General features: G+C 47.6%; 1 protein-coding gene across 1 annotated transcript in view; it reads left to right on the top strand.

The window, feature by feature from the left end:
• LOC138569266 (CMRF35-like molecule 5) overlaps positions 1-21,216 on the top strand; it is a 209,689-nt gene that overhangs the window by 25,305 nt on the left and 163,168 nt on the right. Inside the window, exon 2 of the mRNA XM_069647097.1 lies at positions 1,672-2,001. Within this exon, the coding sequence (XP_069503198.1) occupies positions 1,672-2,001 (330 nt within the window). The remainder of the gene's footprint in view (positions 1-1,671; positions 2,002-21,216) is intronic.

Here is a 21,216-nt window from a genome sequence, read left to right as displayed (position 1 = left end):
GGGAGGCCAGCCCATTTAAGAAGAAGATGGCGACCTGGCCAGCCGGCCTGTAGATAGTGGCCACACTGAGAGAGAAGCCACGAGAGATAGAGAGCCTGCAGCCCAGGCATTCAAAGGGGTAGTGGTCCTGCGTCAGAATGACAGTAGCAGAAATCCACTCCTGGAAAATCAAGACTACACCCCCCGCCGGAAGTTTTGTTCTGGGTTCGAAGAGGATCTTGTAGCCATCAGGAAGGAGAGTGGCAAAACTCATGGCAGAGCTGAACATGAACCAAGTCTCAGTGAGACCGAGTACATCCAAATCAAGCCTCTCCAGGAGGCGGCAGATGTCACGGGAATGTTTGACAGTGGAGCAAGAGTTGAGAGTAGCGATGTGGAATAGGTTACCACCTTTGAAGGACTTCAGTGGAGGGGTAGAGGCCAGAGTTGTGCCCTGCAGAGGTGTTGGAGGTGTCTGAGGATGGGCAGAGGAGGAAGGAAGAGATGGTAGGGTAGTCAGAGAGGAAGAAGAGAGAGAGGTGGTAGAGGAAGGAGGCAACAGGGTGGCCAAAGAAGCATATATGCGTGCATGTATGTTCAGAATCGTTATACGTTTACCCCATAAATCTCCTGTTATTAGTTTATAGCTCCTGTGCTGGTCGCTTTTAACCATATCAACACTTAGGGGGATGGTGTGTTTCATTAGGATGGCTACTCCTCTTGAATTCCTGTAGTATTCCGCTGCATGCTCCATCCTTTTATAGCATCATGCTCCACTGATGAAATCTTCCCATTGCCACCTTTATTTTCAAGCCCTGGGGCAGGTGAGTCCCTCGTTTGGGAAGCAACAATTTCCACACTAACACCATCAGCTAACAACAAACCCTTTGTCGCCCTAATTAACCAAAGTCCAACCCTCTCCACCCGGATTTGGGTACAGTGCAGTTTTTAAAGTAGATTGGAATTTTTGATAAAGGACTGCTCTTCTGCAAAAGAAATGGCTCCAGACAGGAAATGATGGCCCTATTGCATTCTTTACTTAGCCACTAGTGTCCCAAAGTTCAGTATTACCATAGAGTTTAATTTAGGCAAAGTCAATCGTCAAATACTCATAGCTGTATAAGTGGCTCTGGTAAATCTTTGAGATATCTAGTGAGCCCATGGTTTTAGAAAGGTGACAGAGCTGGAGAGAAGTCATTAAAGAGATCCGAGAGACCAGCAAGGAAATGAGTAGGCAAGTGCGTTTTTCTCATGCTGCTTGAAAAAAAGTCTTTATCGTAAAGTGGATTGTGGCATAAGATGCACTTTAACCCAGTTTTGACACATCTGTAAAAGCGATAAAAGGGATGGCAAGCATAGAAACTACTCACTGCATGGAGACAGTACAAGGAAATCTTATTGCCAGGCGCTTATTCTGGTACTTGTTATCATCTATCGAGGTTTGCATATTCGTCTCATTTAAATTAGAGTAATGTTAATTTCATTTGATAAAGTAATCTAGGTTTGTGTTCCAAGGATTCCAAACATGTCTGCATTTTCTCTGTTATTCTAAATGTCTCTATTATTTTCTCTCCTCCCTCTCTAGTTCTCTCACTCTTTTCATTGTTTTAACGCACTCTCAAATATCTCTGTTTGTAGAGCACACTTTGTTGCAGCGTGTGGATATAGAATGACCATTTGTTTTACTTCCAGCCTGTTGGGGTGTTAGTGGTCCCGGAAATGTGAGCGGTACCTTAAGAAGAACGCTTACCGTTGACTGCCGTTATGGAAAGGAGTACCAGGATCATTTGAAATACTGGTGCAGAGGATCATCTCCGAGATACTGCAACATTCTCGTTATGACCGATTCGTCACATACTATGGTGAAAAAAGATAGAGTCGCCATCAAGGATGATAAAAAATCCTGCAGCTTCCAAATCACCATGAAGGATGTCAATTTGGAAGACGCCGGCATATATTGGTGCGGCATAGAGTTTTTGGGGCTGGATCTGATGGCCATGGTGACTGTGTATGTTCTCCCGGGTAAGTAGTTCCCATATCTTTCAGATATTTGTTCTCCTACAGTGGAATTTTGAGATTTGGTCTCATACCCCTTCTTGCCACTTCGAATATGATGCATATCGTACATTCTGAGAAAAGAATCCATCATGAACAGGATCACCTTTATAATGAACTACACACAATATATTTAGTCAGAGGTGATGTGTTGTGTGCAGTGCAATGTGTCCAAAAAGGCTTCCACAGGAAGCCAAATCATGACATTTGCCTGTGTAGTGGGGGGGATGGGAGACCAGCAGGTACCAGCCGGTGCCATGTTACTATTCTTGAGATGGACATTTGAACATATTTCTCTGGCAAGGCCGCACTTTTGAAGGACGCTGCGCCGGATCACTCAGACATTACATTTAGTGACCAATGCTAGTTGATTGAATATTACGTGAACAACTGACTTTTTTTATTTACATTTAGGTAGCTTTTCTGTTGATATTATAGTTTTACTGACTGTCTCCTTGAGGCACACAGGTGTGATTTCCAGCATCCCGACGCCTGTGTTTGGGGACTCATCCCCCATATCTCTCTGCGGGGCACTGTTTGGTGGCAGCATCATCCGGAGACTACAGGCCTTAGTAGACTCCTTTTTTGGCCTGTTGTGGCTGGTTATGGGCGTTTGTCAGGAGATGCTGCTTGTTCTCGAAAGGACCTTTTAACCGATAGGCAGCTATTTGATATTGTTTTTCTGCTGTTGTAGTGTATAACCAAGCGCACTGGCTGATCCTGTTCAGGTGCTGGCAACTCATATATTGGGAGAAGCGGTCGGTAAGACAATCTTCTGTTTACCTTTCTGCCTGTATCTTTGGCATCATGGTATGGTAGTCTAGTAATACACTTGTATCCCTTAGACATTACCTGGGATCCATTTCTTTGAGGGACTTTGAACAAAATCAGGAGCAATAACGTACACGGTTTTATGCCTTTAACTATAGACACTCCTACAGGAAGCAGCACAATCCAAGTTAAGTCAGTGTTAATTGATACCATGCCGATCTCTGGAGTTCTCACTTAACGAAGGGTAGGATCTAAGTATCCTGAAACTATGAAGCTGAGTGGAGGAACCGCTGGTGACCCGCTGAAAGGTTTGGCACCCTGAGCCCACTGTCGTCCTGTGGGACCCCTCTGCATCTAGTCATCGTAGAAGGTCTGTGAAGACACTTCGACCCATTGGAATAGTGGGACCAACTATTCTCGGCACCTTCATCAAAACCTGCAAGTAAGCTTTCTCGGAAGTGTCCCTGCGCTAACCAATGGACTGACCAGCTTTCCGAGGTCCTTTGCTCTGTCACTACCGCCGTTTTGAGGAGGTCCTTGAAACTTGGTATCCTGCTAGCTCTATCTCCGCGGCACCCTCACAACAAATTTCGTACACTTGGCGTTACTAGGTCTGAAGTGAGACGAGTGCGCCAAGAGCGGAGCATACGCGGTTACCGTGTTGCCTTGCCGCAGCAACGACCTTTGCAGGTACACTGCATTTGTGACCCTCTTGCCCCTGAAGCCTGCTGCAGTGAAACTGGGTCAATTCATCCACTTGGAGCGGAGAAATCGCCACTGTCCCATTTGGGAATCATCACTGTATCTTCGGAACTGAAAGCAACAGAGACGTCCTTTTTGTCCTGTCTGAACCTGCAAGTGAAGTGGACTTGACTAGCAAAGTTTGATCCGGAGTGCACCTGTGGCCGGTGAGTAACCCTAACCCTAACCGGTGGCCCCTACCACCTCCATCCATTTTTACACACAAGTGGCCCATGGGGCCCACTCTCCTTTCCACTGCTAGTGCGAACTTGCAAACTATTCCCGAACCCTGGAACTGCCTCTGCCTTCAAGTGAGGGTCCTCCCTGAATAGTAGGAATCTATTCTCCATCACCTCCTTCTTGAGCTGCTAGAGACCCCTGAAGAGACCCCCTTTTGCCCATTGGAACAACCACTTGTGCTTGCATTGCATGTACTGTTGAGCTCAAGGCACCCCTCTTCTTAGGGCTTTGACTGCCTCTTAGTTATGTGTGCTGTTGATGTTGAAGGGGGCTAAAGACTACCTGCACTGCCTGTTTCCTTCCCCTTTAGGTTGTGGATATATTTCATGCAATTAACCCTTGAGACCCCAATGGTCTTGTATATACATTGTATTGATAGTGTTGTGTTGGTTTACCTCGTGTTACTGTGATTCTTTTACTGTGTGCTGAGTTATAAAGGCCTTGTAATAAATGTGTTTATATTTTTAATATAGCCACCTGTTTGGGAGTAATTTGTAAGGGTCCTTGCTCTGTGTGCTCATTGAGGTCCTTCAGTCACCCTCACCCCTCCTGAGACATAGGGGGTCATTATAAGGTGGGTGGTAAGGAATACCGGGCAAATGTAAGAAGACCGGTGCCGGTAATCCCTTACCGCCCTACTACAAGGTCCCTTAGCGGGTCTTGCCAGTAACGGCAGGTCTGACCAGCCGTTATGGTCGGGACCCGCTAAGGGACCAGGGCGCAAATAACGAGCTTCACATGTGCGAGCCTGTTATTTGAGCCCTCCCCATTCCCATTGAGCCCTATTGGGGCACAAATGGGAACGGGTAATGGCATTTTCAATGGGGACTTACAGGTCCCGCAAAGGTCGGACTACACGGGAAGTCCCCATTGAACTAGACCTGTGCCGGACCCGTTATTGGTGGCAGTAATGGCGCAAATAGCGCCATGACTACCACCAATCTCGGAATGAGGCCCATAGTCTTGACTGCATGCCATAGCTACCTTGATTGGTCTGGCTTGTCAAGAGTTTACCCTGTTCCAAGACACTAGGCTGGCCTTCTGACCCTTCGCCCACCAAGTCAGAGTTCAGAAATCCATCTTAGAAAATTGGTGTATTAGGACTGAAGGTATCCAGTGTTGCGCACTAGTGAATGCATTTCAAGTTATTCCTACCCAGGACACATAGTGGACTGTTGTAGTATAACTATCAAAGGCCATAGTCCTATCTAACAATATGGAAACACGCACCTTGTTAACCTTAAATGCTTCTAAATCAGAAACATCGAGAAAGATGTGTGCTGAGAGAGGTGTCTCTGCTCATGGCACAAAAATTGACATGATCCAAAGATTCATGGAATGGCAAGAATCCCAGCTTATTGCCATAGCTTCTGATGACAGTGCAGAAGGAGGTGGGGCTGCTACCACTGGCAGAACTGACACTTGTTCATGGGACCCATGAAGATATAGATGATGTGATGTCCAATGTTTCCTCTGCCAGTGCTGATGGTGAGGCCATGCTTGAATTCAAGAAGCAAGAACTGCTGTTTAGGCAGAATTTAACATGGGCAAGCTAAAGATAGAGCAGGCAGAAAGACGGGGATCACCAGTTGGGACTGGCCAAGCTTCAGGTTGCCAATGGATCCAAGGGTCCTGGACATGGGTCTGGGTCCTAATCTCATCCAAGGTTTCCTAGAGATCTGCTCAATGTGTATGATGAAAAGAATGACATAATGGACTGGCGGAATGCTTTTGAGTATGCATGTGAAGTTCAACAGGTTGACAATGTTGATAAAACGGCATGGTTACTTAGCAGACTGCCCCATTCTGGCTGCAGTGCCATTATGGAAATGTCAAAAGCTGGGAGAGAAGATTTTGCAATGTTGTAGCAAACTCTCATCTTAAAGTTTGGAAAGACTCCTGGCCAATACTTATAGCGATTCAGAGAGTACAAAAAGAAAGAAGGAGGTACTTGGGTGTCTTCTGTAACTGAATCCTTAAAAAACTTGACTGGCTCGGTTGAAGGTTATAAGTTCTCCATCTTTGAAGTGTTAAGGATTTCAATCAGGCGATACACTCTGCTCTCGGCCTAGTGTACGGCGCAATGGAAAACGTTATTTGATTTATGGATTCAATTATTTGAAAGATGTACCACTCGTATCACACCCCTTACTTTAAAAATACCCTGTGTCACACTGGACTAGAAATCAGGCTGGTTTGTAAAAGGTATAATTTACTTACTTATTTAAGATCAAAATCACAATATATATATTAAATATATATAGGTAAACAACAATCACCAATGGGGTGAGTGTCCTAGTGTATTAAAGATATCATTCTGTGTCTAAGTAATGAGCAAAACAAATGCAGCAAAGAAAATAATACTTTTGTGTTGGTTTCAGATCAGATAGTACAATGGTTAGAAATTCCCCCTGCAACACCTCTCAACCCACCAATAAGCAAATTTAAATAAATGTGAGGTGATAACAGGTATCCAGAAATAGTACAGATCACAGTGTCTCACTTACCTCTTCCCCCTTACACAGAAAGAGAAAAACGAAGTGGGCTTTTCAACTGTCAGGATGACTTTTAAAGTTGGTGAGCAAGAACTCTAAATGTGTGGAAAAATGCTTAAATTATTGTAAATTCCTATGGGAGCCACTTTGAACAGTTGCACGCAAGCATAAGCAATGATTTAGTCAGCAGAAAACATTTGCAATGTAAAGATCCAAGTCGGAAGCAGTTTAAATCTATTTTACACGTGTAAAATTTCTCAGGATTTTAAAATCGCGGCAAACTTTTCCGTGCGCAATATTCGCGATAACGAGAGAACCTCACTGTTATGAAAATATTGACTATGGACTAGAGCATCCCAGCTAAGCCACCAGGACGGCACAACGTAAGACTCAGGAGTGATTCGCAATTTAGGGCCTCATTACGACCCTTGCGCTCCCGTAATGAAGGGGGCAGGTACGGCACCGGCTTCCTTCATTACGGGAGCGCCGATTATGAGGTTCCCTTTGCGGCACCCTGTAAGGACACCTGGCAAAACAAGGCGTCCTTTCCGGGTCCCGCGTGGGGAAGAGGGAGGTAATAACAGGCCAGTTGTTATGAGCCCGTTATTACCTCCCTTCCCATTCCCATTGAGCCCTATTGGTAGATGGATGTAGATTTCAGCAGCAGGGCGCTCCGCCAGCATCAGGAGAGTGAGTTGATCTGTCTGTCCTTCTGTGTTGTCAACTGTTTCTATTTATGCTATAAAAATTACATCACAAAGGGGGTGTCTGGGCCGTCTTAGCTAAGCTCGCCCCTGTGAGCTGGGATTGGACCCCACTTCATCTCTGCCTTGCAATTTGAGTGATTGGATCAAGGCTGGGTGATATCAGGTTTTATGATTTGCTTTGCAATCCTCAGAGACCTCCCTTTAGCCATTGGTCTCCAAATCCGATTTTATATTAAACTCATATTTCTACATTAGTCACTTTTATACCAATTACACACAAAGATGCCATATTTTACATAGCAGCTATTCCTCAAAACCCTGCAGTGGTGGGATCTTGTTTCCCCTTTCTACAGAATGTTGCCCTTTTCGCTATGTACCCACTTTCCAATCTTTCTGCAAATTTCCACAAATATGTGTGTTTAACATGGGGACATGCATGTACATTTTCACAATTCTAACAGTAATACATTTTGCATAAAACCACATATCTTGCCATTCCGGCTCAGAACATGTCACACAGTTATGCCGCCTCTTCACACGTGCAGCCAGAAATTAAATTAACAACTCTGTCATTTTTATATTTTTCACCATTTTGAATAGCAAGTTATAAGTCTTTTAAAAAGTGTTCTTTGTTCATGTTGAGCAACAGATGGTCGCTTGGCTCTGCCTCTTTTTGTCTCACTGCAGTCCAAGGCATCCCCCTCCTGGCTTCTTACTTCTGGAGGCCATTAACAACCGTTTTCACACTTTCAATTTCCTGGGTTGGAGGATGTCCATTGTTTAGTCCTAGGCTAACCAGCAATTAGCACCTCCCTGTGAGTTTCAATTGAGAGGAAGGCCCTCTTTCTGGGAGAAACCTGCTCTTCCAGTTCTTGCAGCTGAGCCAGGTATAATTTAATTGTTAAATTCTTTTGGCTTTAAGTTAGCACAAAATAAACTTTTTGCATCAAATAACAGATAGAATTCTCATTCGAGATTTTAACCTATGGGATCAAAAACAACTACAATATGGGTTACTATCAGTAACAGGCCTCTTATATTGCAAACATTTGACTTTCAGTTTATAACATGTTAAAGTTTAATCAGGAAGGCCCCTGACAGCTGTCATCACAGGTAGCCCTCTGCTGCACAGAGATTTTTTTACAGATCCACAGGCAGGCCACTTTTGCTGTGGAGATCTCTTTATGCTCTTAGCCTTTACGGACCTTGTACGTTCACAGTGATTCCTTAAAGTAAGTGAATTGTAGCACCCAGCGAGAATTTTGAATATTTGGAAGGTGTTCTGTACAGGTATTCTGAAGTTTCAGCAGCAAAGAAAAGGTGATTTAAAGCAATATTTGGAGCTTCATTTAGCAAAGCACTGCTTATTTCTTCTGTACTCCGCTTTCAATTGTTGTGGAGCCCAGTGACACATTTCAGTAGTGAGAGCTCTGTTCCACCACTGACAACATGCGTGACAGATTGGGCAGCCATCTTTTTGTGCGCTGAAAAGTGCGATGTTCAGGGTTTTTGGCACGCACATGGGTTTAGCGACCATTTTGCTGTTTCTGGCACCAGCATAACAAAGTGATGCAGCATAGCAGCACAAAAGTGGTTCAATACATCCCACAGAAGGTATGATATGTCTTGTCATGCTTGAACATATTTTTGCATCTTGTTCCTCTGAGCTTAAGCAGCATTTGGCAGAGATTCAAAGGAGTTAGATCCTAAGAAGCTTGCCATAGCAGCAGATTTATGGGTGTCACATAGAGTGTCCCGTAAAGACAAGACTTCTCCTGGTAAGCAGAAGGAGGGGAAAATGCCCAAAGATAAGGAGGGTGGGGGATCTGATAAAACTTCCTCCCAGAAGGGCCACAAAAAGAAAAATAAGGGTAAATCACACGAGAACTCACAGGGTAGTGGGGGTTATCCTCCAAAAAAGAACTCTGGTTACAGTAAGCCCCCCTATGTCAACAGACCCAGTGGATCTTGTTTTGTTTGTGGAGCAAATGACCATGTGAAGGGGGACCCCAGATGTAAGGTCAAAACCTGGGGGGTCCACTCTGCTAATCTGGCCTTCACCTCCTATGAGGAAAAAGAAATTACAGGGGCATCCTTCTCCTCAGACTCCTTCCCCAGTGGGATAGAAGCTGAGGTAGATTTAGATTCCCTTGGTTCCTGGGAGCCTAAAATCTCAGAGGTGTATGCTACGATTGCAGATAATACCAAGCACTACTTTAAAGACAGTGGGCTGATCAATGGAGTAGATACTCCAGCTCTTAGGGATAGTGAGTGTAGTCGAACTGTAGTGGATTCTACCTTGGTAGACCCAGAGGAAGTTGCCAGAGCTCCTCTGTTACCCACTAAGTTGGCTGATGGCCCACCTCTCATGTTCCCAGTTATACCTGTAAATCTTACTATAAATGGTACACCAGTCAGGATTCCAGTGAGCATCCAGAGGAATATCTCAGGAAAGTTATTGCTGGGAAATGATCTCAGAGCTTTAGGGCTTGTGGGAGATACAGCTGAAATACCCTGCACAAGGTCTCAAACAAGGGCAACACTGGCCAAGACCACTGAAGTGCCCAAGTCAAAGGGGAAACCCAAGGCTAAAGGAGTCAGAAAAGACAAAAGAGGGAAAGAAAATATTCCCCCTAACTCACCTACCACTGACGTCGAGGTAGTTGGACACAAACCAGGACCTCACGAGGAAGAGGTGTTACCTGAATTATTTGACCCCATTGACCATCCTGAACTAAAAGACTTGTTTGTAGAAGGTGGTCCTGACAGGAAAGAATTCAGTAAGGGCCAATGTGAGTGCCCATCTCTGGAAGGCCTAAGGAGACAGGCCTGATCTCAGCTTGAGAGTGAACCTCCTGCGAAGCATAGGATTTATTGGGAAGGTGGGCTCCTGTATAGTGAGCCTACAGAGTCTACAGAAGGAGACCATAGGGTGTTGGTGGTTCTCCTTGCTGTAAGACCCTTCCTCCTGCAGCTGGTGCATGAAGTGCCCCTTGCTGGTCACCTTGGAATCAAGAGAACCAAGCAAAGGTTATCCATGCACTTCTACTGGCCCAAGATGGGGGTGCAAGTAGAAAGTCACTGCAGGAGTTGTGCCACCTGCCGGTTATCTGGTAAAAGTGGCTCAACAATCCAAGCTCCATTGGTACCACTCCCAGGTGTGGGGGTACAATTTGAGAGGGTAGGGATCAACATTGTTGGTCCCCTTGACCCCCAAAAATCCTCAGGCAATAGGTTTATCCTGGTGCTAGTCGACCATGCAACCAGGTATCCTGAGGCCATCCCATTGAAAACTGTGACTGCCAAGCCAGTTGCAAAAGCCCTAGTTGGCATATTTACTAGGGTTGGCTTCCCTAAAGAAGTTGTGTCTGATAGATGCAGCAACCTTATCTCAAAGTATATGCAGGCCATGTGGAAGGAATGTGGAGTCACCTATATGTTTTCATCCACATATCACCCACAAACCAATGGTCTTCTTGAAAGGTTTAACAGGACCTTGAAAAGTATGATGGGGCTCTGGAAGAACCCCAAAGAAGAAAATGGGATCTTCTGTTACCATGCTTACTGTTTGCCTACAGAGAGGAACCATGAGAGGGTGTTGGCTTCAGCCCCTTTGAACTTCTGTTTTGTCACCCTGTAAGGGGACCCTTGGCCATAGTCAAGGAGGGATGGGAGATGCCCACTCCCCCTATTACTACCAATGTAGTAGACTATGTGCTAGGGCTCAGAAAAAGGATGGTACCCCTGATGGTTATGGCTAGTGAGAAACTGAAGGCAGAGCAAGCTCTGGTGAAACATTGGTATGACCAGAACGTTTCCCTCTTCAATTTCACACCTGGTCAGAAAGTCCTGATCATGAATCATATAAGGCCTTGAGCTATGTAGGACAAATTGTCAGGCCCTTACACAGTGGTGGAGTCACCGGGTGAGGTCATCTATTTAGTGGACCTTGGAAGGGCTGGACAGGCTCCAAAAGTGTTCCATGTAAATAGACTGAAGACTTTCATTCCAAGAGTTGAAATTGCTGCACTGGTGCTGGCTTCAAATGTTGAGAAAGAGGAGTCAGAACCTCTCCCTGACCTGTTCCAAAGCAGTCCTTCAGACAGCTCCATTGAGGGTGTCCAAGTGGCCCCTCACCTGACTACTTCTGATCAACAAGCAGAGGTGAAAAGTTTGCTTAGGTAGTTTTCCCCCTTGTTTTCACAGTCCCCTGGTTTGACAACTTGGTGCAAACATGACATTAACACAGGAGACAGTGTACCTACCAAAAGTAGGGGATACAGAATGTCAGACAAAATGTTGGATCTTGGGGTGATTGAACCCTCTAGTAGTCCTTTGTCCAGCCCAGTGGTTCTGGTTCCAAAGGCAGGTATTTATGAATTGATGTTCTGTGTGGATTTCAGGGCTCTGAATGCTGTCACCTGCATAGAACAGATGAGCTGGTGGATACTTTGGGTACCTCCAAATACCCCAGCACATTTGACCTCACAGCAGGCTATTGGCCAATAGCTCTTGCAGAACATGCCAAGGAGAAGACAGCTTTCTCAACACCAGAGGGTCTTTACCAGTTCAGGGTAATGCCTTTCGAGTTGAAGAATGCCCCTGCCGCTTTCCAGAGGCTTGTGAATCATGTGTTGAATGGGTTGGATGAATTCTGTCTTGCAAATCTGGATGATATAGCAGTTTTCTGTGACACCTGGGAAGACCATGTGAAACACCTTGGGATTGTGTTACAGGTACTTCAGAAGGCCCACTTGACCATAAAGGCCAGTACGTGCCAGATTGGACAAGGATCAGTGGTCTACCTTGGACATGAAGTAGGTGGAGGGAGGATACAGCCTCTACCCAGTAAAGTACAAGCAGTACAAGACTGGCCTACCCCCACCACTCAGACCCAAGTGAGACCCTTTTTAGCACTCACTGGCTATGACAGAAATTTCATGGCAGACTATGGCACCAAAGCTGCCCCTCTGACTGCTCACACTACTCCAAAGTAACCCAAGAAGGTAATTTGGTCTGAAGAGTGTGGGAAGGCCTTCTAAGGATTAAAAGACTCCTTGTGCCAGGCCCCTGTTCTCAGGGTCTCTGATTACCAAAGACCTTTTAGTGTGCAGACAGATGGCTCTGACACTGGGATACGAGCTGTACTATCACAAGTGGATGAGAAGGGTATGGAACACTCTATTGGCTTCATTAGCTGCCAGCCTAAGGACAGAGAGCTCAGAAGGTCCACAGTAGAGAAAGAGTGTTTCTCTGTTGTGTGGGCCCTAAGGAAGTTGAGGCCCTACCTCTATGGGACCCACTTCACTGTGCAAACAGACCATGAGCCCTTAAAGTGGCTAATGAACATGAAGGGGGAGAATCCAAAGTTGCTTAGGTGGTCTATAAGTCTGCAAGGCTTTGACTTCACTATTGAGCATAGGTTAAGTGTCCAACATAGCAATGCTGATGGGTTGTCCAGAATGTTTAACCGACCTGAACAAGAGAGTCATCCAAGGGTGGATTAGTTTCCCCTGTCCTTAGTCTGCGAGGGGCGAGTGTTAGGAAATATTTCATAAATGTATATAATTTTCCCTCAATGTGTACACCCCCAAACTTTTTGCTGCTGTTTAGACACCATAGACTGACTTTGCTAGAGAAGCACAGCCTTCAGCTGCACTCCTCTTGGCTTTCGCTCACTTTTAATGGGGAAACTGACATGCGCTTAAGACAATCAGTACTGGGAGACTTTGTTTCCCTTAGTCCTTTTCCAATGTTACAACTTTTCTGAAACATGTAACAAGTGCACAATGTATGTTCCAGTACAGTGTACTTGGGTCTGTAGTCATTTCAAAAGGCCCTAGATACTCCCGATGGACTTTTTGTGAGATGAGCAGATGTGTCATGGACAGGGCTAATGGTAGCTATCCAATCGCATAATTTTTTACCCCTTTCCTGCCATGTAAACTGTGTTAACCGCGTTCGGCACAAATAGGTGGCCTGGCTCCAAAATGGCCATGGCACAAGGTTCTTTGTCCTGTCCTTTGGACATCTTGCTCCTTCACCTTCCCCAGGTCGAGTCGACCCAGTTCATTCCTTATTTGGTCATGCATTTTCCCACGAAACGCAATGCTTTTGCGGGCTTCTGCATGCCTTTTGTGTGTGCCTCCAGGATGTGGGCTGGAACGTCTGAGTCCAATACACATCCTGGGTGCCAGAGAGTCTGGAGTGCCATGAATGACTGGCACCACTGTGGTCCGTGATTGGTCCATGTATGGAGTGTGTGTTTGTGAGTAGATCTCCCATTGGATCCTCTTTGTTTTGGTGCAAAGGGAACTTTGGATAAGAGGAGGCCAAAAACACCCATACCATGTTGATCTCTGGAGTTCTCACTGAACGAAGGATAGGATCCAAGTATCCTGATACTATGAAGCTGAGTCGAGGAACCGCTGGTGACCCGCTGGAAGGTTTGGCACCCTGAGCCCACTGTCATCTTGTGGGACCCCTCTGCATCTGTTCATCCTAGAAGAATAGTAGGACCAACTATCCTCGGCCCCTTCATCAAAACCTGCAACTAAGCTTTCTCGCAAGTGTCCCTGGGCCAACCAGTGGACTGACCAGCTTGCCCAAGTCCTTTGCTCTGTCGCCGCTGCTGTTTCAAGGAGGTCTTTTAAAGTTGGTATACTGCTAGCTCTGTGTCTGCGGCACGCCCTCACACCGAATTCCGTACAGTTGGTTTTCCCAGGTCTGAAGTGAGACGAGAGCACCAGGACTGGAGCATACGGGTTACCGTGTTGCCCTGCCATGGCAACGACCTTTGCAGGTGCACTGCATTTGTGACCCTCTTGCCCCTAAAGCCTACTGCAGTGAAACAGGGTCAATTCCCCCACCCAGAGTGGAGAAATCACCACTGTCCCATTTGGGAATCATCACTGTATCTTTGGAACTGAAAGTCGCGAGACGTCCTTTTTGTCGCGTTCAAACCTACAATCGAAGTGGACTTGACTGGCAAAGTTTGGTCCGGAGTGTGCCTTGGGCCGGTGAGTAACCCTAACTCTAACCGGTGGCCCCTAGCACCTCCATCCATTTTTACACACGAGTGGCCCCTGGTGGCCCCTCTCCTTTACACTGCTAGTGCAAACTAGCAAACTATCCCCAAACCTTGGAACTGCCTCTGCCTTCAAGTGGGAGTCCTCCCTCAATAGTGGGAATCTATTCTTCATCACCTCACCCACCTTCCTGAGCTGCTAGAGACCCCTGAAGAGACCCCGTTTTGCCCATTGGAACAACCTCGTGCACTTGCATTGCATGTACTGTTGAGCACAAGGTTCCCCTCTTCTTAGTGCTTGGACTGCCTTTTAGTTAGGTGTGCTGTCGATCTTGAAGGGGCCTAAAGACCACCTGCACTGCCTGTTTCCTTCCCCTTTAGGATGTGGACATATTTCGTGCAATTAACCCTTTAGACCCCAATGGTCTTGTATATACATTGTATTGATCGTGTTGTGTTGGTTTACCTAGTGTTACTGTGATTCTTTTACTGTGTTCTGAGTTACAAAGGCCTTGTAATAAATGTGTTTATATGTTTAATATAACCACATGTCTGGGAGTCATTAGTGTCCTTGGTCTCTGTGCTCATTGAGGTCCTTCAGTATCCCTCACCCGTGGTATGTAAGCAGCATTCTTTGTTTTATGATGCCTTGATTGTTTACATGTGGATGTACTGTTGTATTGCAATACTGGCATAAGCATAATGTGAAGGCTCTTTGTGGGAATTGACTGTAGATATTATTTACCTAATTGAATAAAATGTGATACAGTGTTATACTTACAGTGTGCATGGTACTGACAGTTGTTGGCCTGAAAACTTGTTTAATGTGAAGTTAAGATTTGCCAAACGTTATTAAATGATTTGGTGCAATTTCTGTCTGCCTAGGAATCTCCAATGCAAATCCTTCACATGCCGTCAGCATACATTCTGCGCCATATGTTGCAGTAGCACATCCCTCCGTCCACGGGCTCCGTACTAAGAGAAGATGGCCCAGAGGGGGGGAGGTATGGCAAACATGGGGGAAGTGAGCAGCAGTGTAGTGAGCGCAAATAGGTATTCACGCCTGGGTGTCCTTTGTGCCGAGATTAGCCATGGAAGTGTTCCCCTATGAATTTATTTGCTTCTTCTGGGATAGTGAAGAGGAGGATCCGGTTCGCGTGCTCGATCCTGAGCTTGGCGGGGTATAGCATGGAGTATTTCACACCCAGGTCACGCAGTCTCTTCTTCACTGATAGAAAGGGCTTACGCTCCTGCTGTACCGTGGTGTAGAAATCTGGGTAGAGGTGAATTATGGAGGACCCCATGAGCAATTCGCCCTTGGCTCGCGCAGCCCGCAGCAGGATGTCCCTATCATGGTAGTTTAGGACCCTCGCAATGTTATGGCAAGGCGGGGCGCCCGGTTTGGGTTTGGCCGTGAGGGAACGGTGGGCCCTCTCAATGGCGAACTGCAGGGATAGTTTGGGGGAGTCCAGCAGGGTCAGAGGGGTTTGTTCAACATACTCCCATGGGTCCGTCGATGTTTTCAGGTATGCCAATAATTCGAATGTTATGCCTAGAGCACGATTCAAGGTCATTGTTCTTCTTATTGATGTCTTGGACCCTGCTGGTCAAGGTGTTAACCTCAGCTCGGAGGGAGGCAATGTCATCTTCAACAGTGCTCACCCTGTTTTCGACCTACAATGACCCAGCCGTCGGTCCTCTCCATCTGTGCCTTATTCGAGCACATCGTTCCACTCATGTCGTCCAGTTTAGAATGGAGAGCTGTGAACCCCTCCCTCATATACTCAAACATTTTTGTAGAGTCTCTGCATAAAATGGTTGGAGTGCATGGAACGGATTGGAGTGCATGGAACGGATTGGAGTGCATGGAACGGATTGGAGTGCATGGAACGGATTAGAGTGCATGGAACTTTTGAAAGAGCATTGAAAGGAGTGCTTGAAACGGCTGTAATACATGGAACGGATGGAGTACATGGAACCATTGGAGCGGGGTTGATATCAAGCATCTAAGGCAAACCACCATATCACATCTCCACGCTTACTCTCTTCTTTACACCACCACTCAACTAGAACACAGCGATACTATGACACCATTCGGTATAGCTGTTCTCATACCATCATTTGCCACATACTCCCCATCACCCTAACTAGACACTGCTGGATACACACCCTCCAGCCTAGGCGTTCTCCTCAGGCCTAACGCAGCCAGAATCGGTCTGGATAACAACCGGCCAGAACGAACACATACACATGATCTCTCAACTACCACACCTACCGTTAAGAAGCAGCTATCACACAAATGCCACACCAGCTGCACACATATCCGGTGCTCACACGCACCTTAGGACTCTCTATAGTCTCTCTACTGACTTGAACTTCGGTTCCCGAGGGCGTTCAACCTACCAGCGCCTTGAGACCATACCAATGGTACATAAGGCACTATATAAATGCAAAGTAACATAACATAACATATGTGCTGATTTTGGTGAGACTTCATACACCACAAGAAATGGCTGTTTCTTTGGTTGTGTTGAGAAAAATGTGAGTGTGTTGGTGGGATATGTGCAGAATTTGGGAAGGTGTGTCTGTGGGTAAGTCGAGGCAATATTCTGAGTTTATGAGTGTTTCCAGGGTGTGTGCGAAAAATTGTGGGTAAATCAGCGGTGTATGCCAGATTTGGGCAGTATGTTAGGGTCTCTGTGTGCATGTGTGTAAAGCCGCTAGAGTGTAGGTCTGGTGGAATTCACTAGAAAACTGGGCTGCTGCCAGTGTCCGAAGTGAGATCTGGCAGGTCATGGTGTACTTGTGGTGTATGAAGTTTCAAAGTTGTTCGGAGAAAGTGTTGAGGGTTATTATTTTACATCTGTGTTCCATCGTAATATCAACCTGCCGAAGTTAGACTGGCTGTGTTGTGGTGTCAGTGTGTTCTCTTAGTGAATCAGGCAAAGTTACACCAGATTTTGCGTGACGTGTACGTTCACCAGACTTTATTCTTTTGCTCTGTGAATACTGATTTTGCAAATATTCTTTTGGTGTAACCTAAGCAAGCAAAAAGAATTGGGACCATATATCTCCCTGAATTCATAATACATCAGCGAGAGGATGCATTGCACTTTACAGTGTTCCTTGACGAAACAATGGGCCTCATTACAACCTGCCAGTCCGGGACCGTGTAAAATCCGTGACGGCGGTAAAAACGTTTCCGTGTCCGCAAGGTTGCGGAAAAACCATCCGATTACACGCTGTCGGTCGGCGCGCACCACACGGACTCGGAAACGTTGTTACCGCCATCACGGAAAACCCCACGGAAATGGAAATAACGCAGCCACAAGTGGCGCAAAACCCGTTTCCGCCTCCGCCGCCACAGACACGGAACCAGAAATACCATGATCGCCAAAACAGGAAACAGAGAGGCGGCCATCATATAAAAGCACAATCCATTGCCATCCAGAGCCAGCACAATCCTAACTCTGAGAAGCCAAAAGGGACCACCAGCATGTCTGCCAGGATTCCTGCTCAGAGGCAGCGCAAACAGCGCTTCAGCGAGGCGGAGCTAACCGTCTTGGTGGAGCACATTGTGGACAATGCAGAGATGCTGTTCAGCGCCGACCAACGGCGTGCCACACAGCAGCGGAGGAAGGAGGTGTGGGCCGAAGCTGCACGCAAGTGCACCGCTGTGGGCGTGGCAGTGAGGAGCGTGAAGGACTGCCACAAGCGGTGGGACGACCTGAGGCTGAGGGTACGCAACCTCATTTCCACGCACCACCAACGCAGCAGTGGGACAGGTGGAGGACCCCCTTCCCCACTGAGGCTGCAAGCATGGGAGGAGCGTTGCAACAGCGTCCTCCACCTAGAGGGAATCCATGGGATCGGGGAGGCTGAGGCAGGAGTGAGCCCACCTGCAGATGCCGGTAAGTGCCCAAACATGAATGCCACATGTAAATATGCAGTTGTGAGTACTGAGCCAAAGGACCCATTAACAACCCCCCCCCCCAGGCAGTGCATGTGTGGTACAAAGGACCCATTAACAAACCGCCCCCCCCAGGCAGTGCATGTGTGGGCAAAAGGACACATTAACAACATCCCCCCCCAGGCAGTGCATGCGTGGGCCAAAGGACACATTAACAACCCCCCCCCCTCCAGGCAGTGCATGTGTGGGCCAAAGGACACATTAACAATCCCCCCCAGGCAGTGCATGTGTGGGCCAAAGGACACATTAACAACCCCCTCCTCCCCCAGGCAGTGCATGTGTGGGCCAAAGGACCCATCATGATCCGCATGGCAACCAATATCACAGAATGCATACACCAGCAATCAGATGCATGTGACTAACACTATTCAATGTACAATCTTAATGATGCATGTGATGCACCCATCTGCCACCACAACAACACTAATTGCATGCCCTTTGTGTCCCCACAGCCGTTTCAAGTGACAGTGATACTGCACAACAGGCCAGCCAATCTGCACCGGCAAGTACACAAGCCACCGCCACCACACAGGATTATGCTGCCGGCAGTACTGCACCTATGGCCACATTACCAGCCGCCCACCACCACCACCGACGTCCCCACCGTCTCCACACTGCCTGAGTCTAGACAGGTGCCACGGGGACCTATCATGGCCACCCAACACAACACCGAAGGCAGCAGCACTGCAGAGGGGGTGGCCTGCAGTGATAACAGTGCCCCGCAAGAGCACTCGGAAACAGGGACACAGGGGGAGATGCCCACATTTGAAGACCTGGGCTGCTTCCATGAGCTGGGGTTCAGCCCCCATCACTGGGGAGTCCCATGAGGTCGCCCACCCCATCCATGGCCGAACTGAATGCCCGCATGCAGCGGATGGAGGACCAGCAGGCTACCCCCACCCAGCTGGTGGAGAGGCAGCTAGATGAATCCAGGCTGCAGAGGGAAAGCTACAGCGCCTCAGTGCATCGCCTGTCGAGGTCCATCGGACGCTTTGCGAGCACTATAGTAACCCTTGCACGCCATGTGTATAGGCGCGTTACAAATACCATATCATATCATATCATATCATGTGCGGGAGGGCAACGACCACACCTCCAGGCTTGTAGAGGCCATGTTGGTTGGCCAACAGGCAAATCTGGCACGGATGCCCTCAATCCCAGATTCTGCGCAATCAAACACAACCACCCCATCCAGCTCCACTACTGCCAGTCCAAGGAGGCGCTCGAGTAGGCTAACGGGTCCCTCGGGCAAGGTTGCACAGGCACAGAAGCGCACACGGAAGTGATGGCATGTGTGTGGGGCAGTGCAGGACACATGTGGACTACAAGGGTCTGAGAGGGGTGGGCACGTTTGGGTGGTGGGGTAGGTAGTTTTGGGGGTTTGAACAATGGGTGCTGGGTGGGGGTGGGCACGTTTGGGTGCTGGGTGGCCCCGGGTGTACAGCTTCCCTAACCAATGCACCTCCTTCCCTGTTGTTATTACTTCAATACATCACCATTTCCAATCAAGACATACATGTGTGGACATTGATCATTTATTTTGCAGTGCAACTATTGATTTATTGTCGTCACCATGTTCGTGCATTTCTGTGAATGTGCTGTGACTCAAAAGTAAATGCGAATCAGGGCATCCCGTGCTCTCTGGCCATTATGTGGACCCCGAGGGGGAGGTGGTGCCATCCCATCCCCATCTCCATCCCCATCTCCATCTCCATCCCCATCCCCATCCCCATCCTCCTCATCTGCGTCTGGTGGCATTGGGATGTTCCTGCACAGGCATATATTGTGCAGCATGGCACATACGAGCGTGATTTTACCCGTCTTCACTGGGCTGTACAGCAGTGATCCGCCAGATCTGCTCAGACAGCGGAAACGGGCCTTCAGCAGTCCAAATGTCCTCTCAATCATTCCACGTGTGCGGATATGTGCCCTATTGTATGCCTCTTCATGCCTGTTCCTTGGTCTCCATACAGGTGTCATCATCCATGGCGTGAGTGCATATCCCGCATCACCTACATGGGATGTAGATGGGGGAACATGTCAGTGTTTGTGGCATCATGTCCTCATCTGCTGCTGTGCATTCTTGTGTCATCATTCATCAGGGGAGTTGCTAGGTCTGGAAAAGACCCGGGGCTAAGCTAATGTTGGAATTGTTGGGACTGGGGGCTAGCTAGTCTTTTGGCTGTAGCTCCTGAGATTCTATCAGGGGCTACAACCAAAAGATCAGGGGCTATAGCCCCCTTAGCCCCCCCTAGCAACGCCCCTGTCATTCATTCATGCATATGTACCATGCAGTGTATGGAGGTATGTTTTGGCCATCACGATGTATTTTGCTAACTGGATATGGGCCTACACATTAACTTGCATGTTTACTGTGCCCTGAGGCTGACATTTGTTTGTGTGCATGTCACAGTGCAGTGCTGTCCACACATGGCAGAGTGACTTCACTGTACGGAAGTTGTAAATACACGTTGTCTCATTTACACGCCTCTCGTGCCTTTTGAGGCAGTGTTTCAATTGAGGGTGGGTGTCTGCAGTGGCACAAGGTTCATGGGACAGTGACGGGTTTGGCCATGCCAGCGTGTGCACGGGCACATTGTGGTGCCCTGTCATGTCTTCCTTCATGATGTTTGGCATCCGCTGTGTATTTGGTAGATGGAAGGGGGATGATGCATGTGCGGTCACAGCGGCACACTCACAATGCTCTTTGGGATGGACACACACACACCACTTCGACAGGGTTGTAGCATCGTCAGCTGTACTCACCCAATAGCCATGTGCTTTGTCCGGCATAGCGTTCCATGTACCGTGGCAACGTGGAATTCCGCAGTACCATTGAGTCATGTGATGATCCTGGGAAACGTGCGCAGCAGTCTGTAATCAGTTGCATGGCATCACAAACCATCTGGACATTCAAAGAGTGATACTGTTTCCTATTGCGGAACACCGCCTCAATTACACGTGGTACTGTCAGCTCAACGTGGGTGCAGTCAACTGCGCCTATGCAATTTGGCATGCCTGCTATGGCATGGATAGCCAACTTGGTGGCAATGACCTCGGGGAGGGTGCGGGGTAGGGCTATGTGTTCCGACACATGGCGCAACAGGGCATCCAGTACCTGTACCAGGATTTTTGAGAAACAGGTTTGTGATGTGCCGTGCAGCTCACCAACCGTGTGTTGATAGGTGCCAGTGCCAAGGAAATGCAGGACTGAGACAAACTTCAGGAGGC

Source organism: Ambystoma mexicanum, chromosome 2q, assembly GCF_040938575.1.
Source record: "Ambystoma mexicanum isolate Mex_15411 chromosome 2q, UKY_AmexF1_1, whole genome shotgun sequence".
NCBI lineage: Eukaryota > Metazoa > Chordata > Amphibia > Caudata > Ambystomatidae > Ambystoma > Ambystoma mexicanum.
The sequence above is the reverse complement of the archived record's forward strand: the minus strand, read 5'-3'. Positions and strand labels throughout refer to the sequence as shown.